Here is a 9,342-nt window from a genome sequence, read left to right on the forward strand (position 1 = left end):
TAGCGATTTTTGGTGGTAGTGTGATAGGAAGAATTGCACTTGTTAATTCAACGATTTGTAAGATCATTACTGCTTTTGGTGTATTGTAACTTCTATTATTATATTTTGGATTATTGCTTTTGATGGATTGTCATTTTTATTGCTCATATTAGGGATTATTGCTTTTGGCGGATAATGAGTTTTATTATTCACCTGTACTTTGGATCATTTCATCGATACTCATATTATTTTGAAAAAAAAAATGAAATCAGAAAAAGAAACAAAAGGGAAACAGGTTCTCGGGAAGACCATAGAACCGGATCGAAAAACAAGGTTGGTTCCAAAATAGGTTCTAGGATAAACGGGGTGGTCCTAGGTTCCAAAAATTGGGAACCGGTTATAATAGGGTCGGTTTCGGGATCTAGGTCTAGATCTTACCGATCCGGTCATGCTCACCCCTAGTCTGTATGTTGGTTGTGCTTTTTAGCATGTGAGGGAGCGACAATTATTAATGTAGGCACCAACAACGACTCTATCTTTAATTACTTTCCTTGAATTTTCAATGTTTTTTTTTCAAATTCTTTGTTTTCATTTTTTTCTTGATTAATTGTAGAAAATTGGTATGATATGTAATTAAAAAAATTATGGTCTTCAATGTTAATTTTTTTCATTGACTAAAAGCCACATTAGATTTTGCCTTTCTCTTAACAAAACAGGACAATAATAACAAAGCTTGCTCTCACAAAATTGAACTTTGACCGTCTTATCAGCAAAGAATGAGTTCATTGATCTATACCCCCCAAAAAAAAGTGGAGTTCTGAAACTCTACAAGAAGGTTTCCATATGTAGCAACCCAAAATTATACAACTTCAATTTGATTTCCCATTCATACTGGGATCATCTTCACACCCGCAGAGATCGGCATTCCGAGGAATCCGATGATTATGCTGAGAAGCCATTGACAGATGGTGAGAGGCGATGTGTTCGCATAGGTTCCCAAGAACTCGATGATAATGATCTGGAAGAGTGCAGTGCAGCTCAAAACAGCCACAAACACATAATTATCTAGTATCCCTTTGAAAACATCTATCTCTTCCATGTCCCTCGAGCTTATTTCATTGAAGATCTGCAAAAAACAAAGCCGGGCAGCTTTCCTGGTGAGCTGGATCTCTTTTTTTACCAGAGTCAAGATGAGGATACTTCTTTAGGACGCCTTTAATCAGACGAGAAATGAAAGCATAAGCTGGGAAAGATGTTGCCTTATTGAAGAAGAAGGGTACTTGCTGAAAACTATGAAGCCGAAAAAGGAAGCAACTCACCTGACAGAAAACAAATGAGTTGAATATGAGTGTGTTTAGAATGCGATCTGCATCTGGGCCCTCGAGACCGAACATAGCCTTCCCTCTTGATTGTAGATTCCAGATAACCAGAAACTGATACAGAGATTGTCCTAGGATGTTCCTCCACATGACATTGCTTATGAAATTCCCCTTTCTACCAACTGGTGGACGTTTCATTAGTTCATTGTTAGGTGGCTCCGTCGCAAGCGCGAGCGCGCCTAATGTGTCCATAATCATGTTCACCCAGAGAAGCTGAACAGCAGTGAGTGGAGCACTCCCTGAACAAATAATGAGATGGCAACAACCATCAGAAGGTAGAGCAGAAAAAGAACCATAATTTCTTTACTAAAGAGAAGTGCGTCGGCGTTCTCACCCATCAGGCAAGCCGAAGAGAAGTTGACAACTAGAGCAACCACATTAACTGTCAATTGGAACTGCACAAACTTTTGAATGTTGATGTATACAGAACGCCCCCATTTAGCTACTGTCACTATTGTGGAGAAATTGTCATCCAGGATTATAACGTCGGCACTCTCTTTAGCGACCTGAAATCGGAAAATGGCAATGTAGAACCGATCAGATGTCATTCCCATTATTATATCAGAATGAAGGTGCCGCCTACTATGCGCGAATATACAGATGCCGAAACCTTATAACAATACAAAAAGCCAAAACAAAAGTTATTCGTTGTCGACATCTATATATACCATTCATTTCTCACCCTTCTGACGGAGACTTATTCTTAAAAATTTAAAGCCCTTTGCCTTTTTTAACATCACCAGAACTGTTCTGCAGGAATATATGGGGTCCAAAGATTTGGGGAACCGCTATATGCTGTGTGGAAGTAAGATCGTGTATCAGAAATAATTGTTGCCTTAATGGAGTGAAAATCAACGAACCTCAGTTCCTGCTATGCCCATTGCAAGTCCAATATCTGCCTCATGTAGAGCTGGGGCATCATTCGTTCCATCACCAGTCACTGCTACGACTTCTTCAAATGTGGTCCTCAAGTGCTTTACTAGAGTATGCTTGTCCAGTGGTGAAGATCGAGCCATCACCTAGAGGAAAAAGAAACGTCAAAGGTGCATTTGTTAATAATATTGCAATTACTTTGCAGATCAGATAAGGATATGTACTTGGATCTTAGGTATTAGTTCAAGTAATTCCTCTAGACTTTTCTCTCGAAAATCTGGACCTTCTATTGCTATACCGTCCTCGGTAAGTATTCCGCATTCCCTTGCAATTGCCTTGGCAGTGTTAATATTGTCTCCGGTGACCATTCTCACTGTTATACCAGCGGAGCGACAGGTTGCAACAGATTCTTTCACACCCGGGCGAACAGGATCTTTAATACCAACAATTCCGATGCAAGTATACCCTGAGACCGGAATTGGATCTTCACCTAAGAACCCAGTGTCCAATTCCATATAGGCAAGACATAAAGTACGAAGCGCTTCACTGGCAAATTGGTTGATTGTGACATTGAGATGGTTAATTGATGCTTCATCAAGAGGAACAACTTCGCCTTTAGTGTTAAGGAATTTATCGCAAGCAGCCAATACGATTTCTGAGGCACCTTTCGTATGTGCTCGTAGGCCTCCCTCAGGGAGCTGGAGCACTACTCCCATTCTTTTCTTGGTGGAGTTGAATGGCTCGACCTTGATGATCCTCGTGGCTTTTCGCTCTGCTTGGAAGTCTCCACCCAAAGATAAGCCGAACTCCAGCAATGCGGCCTCGGTGGGAGTTCCGAGTATCTCAAGCTTACCTTCTTTGTTCACTACTACTTCTCCTCCTGTGTTATTGAATATGGATTGCAGCAAAAGCTTCACGACGCTGTCCGGAATCTCAGAGCACAGGCTGGAAGCTTTGTTGGGCTTAGTTATCTCCTTCACATTCGTGCATATGCATGACTTCACGACCGTCATGTGGTTAGTGGTGAGTGTACCAGTTTTATCGCTACAGATGCTCGTGGCAGATCCCATGGTCTCGCAAGCTGCCAAGTGGCGGACGAGCGCTTTGTCGTTCATCATCTTCTTCATGGCGAAAGCCAGGCTCAATGTCACGGCTAATGGCAATCCCTCAGGAACGGCAACCACTACGATTGTCACAGCAACAGCAAAATATTCCAGCATTTCTAGTGCATCATCCCCATTCCACCACAAATAAGTCCCTGCCTGCCACTTTCGACTCCACAATCCTTGCATCAAAACAGCAAAAGTCACCACGGCAAAGAAAAGGCCAATCTTCCCAATGATTGTTGCAACTCCATTCAGCTTAACTTGTAGTGGAGTTTCATCATCTCCTCCTTCAGTAAGAGTCTCCATTAGCTTACCCCACTGCGTTCTCATACCGGTGGTCGTCACTAGCATCTTGCAGGAGCCATCTCTAATCTTTGTTCCGGAAAGCATGAAGGGATTCTCTGTACTAACCATAACAGGCTCGCTTTCGCCTGTCAAACTTGATTCATCAATGGACACAGAAAACCCGGAAACAAAAAGCCCATCGGTCGGAACTTGATCTCCAATGGAGAGGTGCACAATATCACCCGTCAGTAGATCATAAATAGATATCTTCTGCCTGTACCCATTCCTAGTGACTTGGATGGTTATTTTCTTTTTCTCATTGTCCAAATCCTTAAACTGCAAAGACTGACGATAATCACTCGTAGCAGTGACGAAAACAACCAATAAGATGCTTGCCACAATTCCGAGTCCATCATGTGCCCCGTGTGGCCATCCCTCCATGGCAAGACCAACTATCAAGGATACAAAAGCACAGACTCCTAATATCATTAGGGTCATGTCTTGTAGAGCTTCCCATACAAAAAGCCAGAAACTCTTAGGTTCACTCTCAGCAAACTGGTTGATTCCGAAAATTTCTTGTCTTCGATTGAGCAACTCGCTATCGGTTGTAATTCCATTGGTGGTTGAAGTTGAGAGCTTTTCAACGATACCATCTACTCCGCCGTGGAATTTCAACTTCTTTATATCATGACCCTCCACTATTGATCCTAGCTCATCGGCACAAATCTGAAACCCAGCGGCTTTGACTTCCCTAGGGACCACGTAGTCGCTAGGCGATACACCTATGGATGAATCATGTACCATCATTGTAGTGCTACATTGCTCGCGAAAAATAAAGATACGCCAACAAATTGAATGCTTGTTCACCTTGTATGAATTGAATCGCGGCCTTAGAGACTAACACTGCGATCCTCAGCTTCTCCTGCAAAGTTCAAATTTGTGGAAACGGAAAAATAAGCTTGGGACTTGCCAGGATTCGTAGATACAACTGCCATCATGTTAAACAAGTACCATACAAGAATACGATGCTAGATCTAGAAGCAGGATCTATCCTCCGTAGTCCCTCATAAAATTTCCCGAACGATACATTGCACTGCAGATTGTTATGCTTTCTTGAAACTTTGAGAGTTACAACGCTTCATTAAGAGTTTCCGAACACGAAGCTCTCTTTTTTATGTGAAGTTAACTTCTTATTGGGGAATAATTATTGTCAATAATGGTATCCTGGGCTAAAGTGGCTAGAGTTTTTCTTTGTTCGTTTCGGGGGCTCGAACTGAGATCGTTTCAACTTTGTTTAGAAAAATGCAAATCCGCATGCTTAGACGAAGCTAAATTTCGTTTGTTTTTTCTTGCATGTTCATTGCATTAACAAATATTTTCGATAAGAAAACATAACGTCTATAAACATATGCTCATTCATTTTAACTGTGAAAATGAGCATTGACATGCCATGTTCAAACCGTAAGTTCCCTATAAGACATCTATAATCAGAAACGTTAACCAACACCCTACTTTGGAATAGACCGGAGATATTCACTCCATAAGTGCGTAAAAGCCGGCTCGGATCAGGACACCGCGTGACCGTTATATCCGAAAATATAAAGAGAAATTGGAAAGAAAGAAAAGTGCAGCAATCCTTGACCTGATTGGTGCGACGCATCGCAGCGGCCTCATAACGCTTGGACAGATTGGCAGTGAACCGGAACCGGCGCTTCGGGTTCTTCACTACACCGCACAGCTTCCGCCATCTCTCCAGCACCTCCTCCGACGAATGCTTCGGCTTCACCTCGAAGTTCTCGCTCAAATAGCTCTCCATTTCCCCTCCTTTTACTCCTCTCTCTTCATCTATATGTCTGTAAGTATCGCTTTTCAGATTCTAAGAGCCTCAAAATGTATAGACGCCGGGGGAGGGGGGGTGGGGGGAAGAAATATATTGAATCTCTTGCCCTAACGATTGCTGGGGAAGTTCAAGGGCACTATATGTTTGAAGAAACCATTGATTAACCAGAACTGAAAGTGGAAGAGGAGGAGGCAAGAAAGACGGAGGAAGAAGAGAAATCATGTGGAAAGAATGAGAGAGAGATAGAGAAATTGTCTCTGGCAGATCCGAAAATGGGTGCATGAGTTGGATGCAAACTAGTGGTGTTCTTTTCTTTCCTCCCCTGACATGTAGGCAAAAGAGTTGACCCTTAGAGGGTCAAAGTTCTCTGGGGCTGCTTCAGGCTATAAAAGAAAAGATGGATTTTTCTTTCCCTTTGCCTTCTTTTTTTTTTTTTTTTTGTGTTTGGAAATTATAAGTTTGCATGAATACATAATATTTCGTGGAACGATATCGTCCATGATTTGTTAATCTGCCAGCCATCAAAGATTTGGATTTTCATTCTTATTCAACCTTTTTTTTCATCTCTTTTCAATTGTTAATTCCCTTTTTATGCATAGTTGCACATACACGAATAAATAAATTATCAAACACAATGAGAATATCTGCTTTAAAAGGATCACGGTGAAGATAAACTAAGGCTCTGTTTGTTTTACGGAAATTGTTGATTTTGAAAATATTTTTCTAGAAAAGATCACTAGCATTGCTTACAAAAATGAATAAACTAAAATATTCAGGCATAAACTAGTGTCAACAATGAAATTTTTTTTTATGGACTAATTATATCAAGCGAGATAAATCATTTTTAGGGCAATATTTTTCAAATCACTTATTTTTCGCATAAAGCACGGAGCCTTATTGAAATGTAGAAACCAAAAACTGATATGAAATGAATTGGATGCGTAGATAATTTGATGCTTAAAAAAAAAAATTTCCACTCCTTTAATATTACGGCAAAGATCATCATGGATCTTTTATAAAGAATAAAGCTGTACCAATTTAAATTCTCTTTTTGTGCATCATTTAGGGGTGTAATATGCGGTTATTCCTCTTCTTGGCAAATGAGGTTTATTAATACATCACAAAAACTATGGCAAACAGATTGGTCCAGACCTATATCACCTTTTGGCCATTTTAATTAGTTGGGAATGTTAGAGCTTTTCCCTCTTATAATTTTCACGATCTCAGAATTATTTTTGCTTCCTTCCACTCTCTCTGGCCTAAAGCATGGAAATATGCAATTGAGGAGGCAAATAGGGAAGATTCCTACTACGATACCATATGAGATTTTGTAGGATAACTATTAACTGTTCTAAAAGTTTAAACTATTATATAAAAACGTGATTAATATATAAAAACTCTAACACCCTCGTCATTAGATCAGTCTCTTTATAGTCCTTTATTTTAGAAATATGGTTTTTTTATGTAAGAAATTATATAGGACTAAAATAATGCAACAAGTAAATGTGCTTGAAATTTGCGAAAGACAGCGATGTAGCGGTGCATGAATTAATAATTCATTGTATGAAATATCATTTGCATTGAAAGATTGAATCGAATTGAAGATTCTATATGTTTTTCCATAGTATCTACTATTGAAAAGTTTTGTATAGTTTGTGACAAAAATCATATTTCTAAAATGAAGAAATCCTAGAGGATTGCTTGGTAATATTACTAAGAAAAATCAAAGTTTTCTATAGTTAATATTACCAAGAAATCCCCTGCAAAGCGTGGGCCATGGCCTAGTATTTATTAAAGCTATTGCAAATGAAGTAATCCTAGAGGCTTAAGACACTTTTTTAGCCATTTTGCTTGGCTACCAGTAGATGTGTCAAATGAGTGGATCGGATCGGGTTTGGGACAGGTTAAATATGGTCCTCCCCTTATTGACCCATTTAACATGTTTTGATCCATGCTCATGCAATGTAAATTCAATAACCTATATCCGTCCCGACCTGCGCCCAATCTATACCCAACCTCGATTCATATTAATAGAACACTTTAATATTGAATCCAGTTTAGAAAAACTTTGTTCTAATGAATATTTAAAAATTTATATATTGCTAAAACATTGAGGAAAATTTTATAATTTTTGGAAATTTTGATTTTTTTTATAATTCATAATGTTTAGATAATTTACAAATCGAGATAAAAAAAAATAATGAAAATTGGATATTACTGCCACTTAAGTATGTTCCAACAAAGAATAGCTACGCATAATTTCCAATAAACTAACATAAAAATGTAAAACTGAAAAAACAAAAAAGTGAATGAAAATTAAAAATATAATTTCCAAAAAAATGGAAAAAAAAAAGTTAAAAAACTTCATCTTCTTCCCGTAAGCCACAGCCAAGCCACCTCCTTCTTCCACAGATCCACCTCTCCGACACACATCAACCTCCACTCCCTTACGCAGCCCTCTCCCTCCATACGCTTCGCCCTCGACTGCCCGATTTCGCCGAGCCAATCGATCTTTGTCTCGTAGCGCAGCGGTGGCCAATTCGTCAAGTGGAGACTAGAAGCCGGCACCATGGAGGACCTGTATGTGCACGTCGACAGCGCATCTCGGCTCGTGCCTGTACAGCCTCCACAAGAGCTACGGATCCCCGAGCGTGAGCGTTAACTACGCGATGAATAGGCTAAACGCGAGGAGGTCAATGAAAATGCCGCTCGCTTTTTGTCCTCGAGTTGTGTCTTCTTTAGCAAGTCAAGAAATGAAGGCAGAAAAAGAAATTGTCTGTATGAGTTGAAGGTGATAAACTAAATGGTTAAACACGAGCCTTATGTAAACCTATATTCCACCGTATAAAGTTAGCCTCATATATCTCAAATTCATTTTCACCAATTTGCAGAACTATCAGTGATCCATTTCCAATCCGACCCATTGAAAACGTGTTAAAAAATTGAGATTCTAACCCATATTGACACATGTAGCTGTTAGTGTAAGCCCTCTTCTCTCTTCCACCATCAATTTACGTATGACACGTTTCTTCTTTCACTCCCTTCATTATTTCAACCAGTTTTTAACAACTCCTCATCATTTGAGGAATTTTTTTATTTTAGGGCAAAAATTTATACAAAAGAATCAATAAGGATGAAAAAAAATTGTTAAGGATATGGAAAACAACATATATATGCGGAAACTTACTTTTTTGTTCGTAGACTATTTATGCCTTCCATTAGAAAATTAGAAATCAGATTCGTCAATGACGATTAAATTTGATTATATTTATATATTTCGATGTTAAATAATGAAGAATGTGAACCTATTTATAGGTTTTTAATTAGATTATTGTCTAACGTAACATATCAATCAAGGATATACACAATAAAAGAGAGACATATGCCCACTCGTAAGAGTTATGAAGAATCAAGAAAAATACTCTAATTATCTTTAATAGAGGAAAATATCCTAATTATCTCTAACATCCCCTCAAGCTCATGGTGCGTACAATTTAACTTGAGTTTGAATAAAAGATCTGAAAGAGGCTTGGGTGGATCAGTGAAGCACCTTGATGTGCTGAAGAGAGAATTGGTTGATGTTGGCGTGGCTACTTATGTTATTGTTGTGTATTGTCATGGTTGCGGTGCAAGCTACATGATAGAAGACTGCCATCGCACAGGAGGCTATTGTCGCCGCAGGTGGCAACCGTCGTGACGAAATTCCAGGATCTGGTTCGTAGAAGGGCGGGCGAGTTTTGTGTTGATGTTTGTCTGTGGATATAAATTTGGCCAGTGCGGCTGGTATAGTTAGAAACATCGTGGGGAGACGCGATTGGTATGGCTGGCATTATTACGAAATAGTCTGGATGGGAGCTTCTTCAGATAACAGGTTCTGCAG

General features: G+C 39.4%; 1 protein-coding gene across 1 annotated transcript; it reads right to left on the minus strand.

Moving 5' to 3' along the window:
• Positions 1-693: 693 nt before the first annotated feature.
• Positions 694-5,720, minus strand: LOC115742142 (calcium-transporting ATPase 2, plasma membrane-type-like). The gene is made up of 7 exons (XM_030676259.2): positions 5,265-5,720; positions 4,490-4,544; positions 2,456-4,404; positions 2,219-2,377; positions 1,693-1,864; positions 1,299-1,597; positions 694-1,105 (listed from the first exon to the last, which is right to left on the minus strand). The coding sequence occupies exons 1-7, from the start codon at positions 5,436-5,438 to the stop codon at positions 866-868; spliced, it is 3,048 nt and encodes a 1,015-aa protein (XP_030532119.1). The 5' UTR covers positions 5,439-5,720; the 3' UTR covers positions 694-865.
• Between the last annotated feature and the right edge of the window lie 3,622 nt (positions 5,721-9,342).

This window comes from Rhodamnia argentea, chromosome 11 (genome assembly GCF_020921035.1).
Source record: "Rhodamnia argentea isolate NSW1041297 chromosome 11, ASM2092103v1, whole genome shotgun sequence".
Taxonomy (NCBI): Eukaryota; Viridiplantae; Streptophyta; class Magnoliopsida; order Myrtales; family Myrtaceae; genus Rhodamnia; species Rhodamnia argentea.

What these genes read in the sequence shown, in the direction of transcription:
- LOC115742142 (XM_030676259.2), bottom strand. Translation starts at nt 5,438, where the DNA reads ATGGAGAGCTATTTGAGCGAGAACTTCGAGGTGAAGCCGAAGCATTCG. An exon ending in CGCGATTCAATTCATACAAG is followed by an intron (nt 4,405 to 4,489) that starts GTGAACAAGCAT and finishes ATTCATCCATAG; the next exon opens with GTGTATCGCCTAGCGACTAC. An exon ending in ACTCATTTGTTTTCTGTCAG is followed by an intron (nt 1,106 to 1,298) that starts GTGAGTTGCTTC and finishes TGTTTTTTGCAG; the next exon opens with ATCTTCAATGAAATAAGCTC.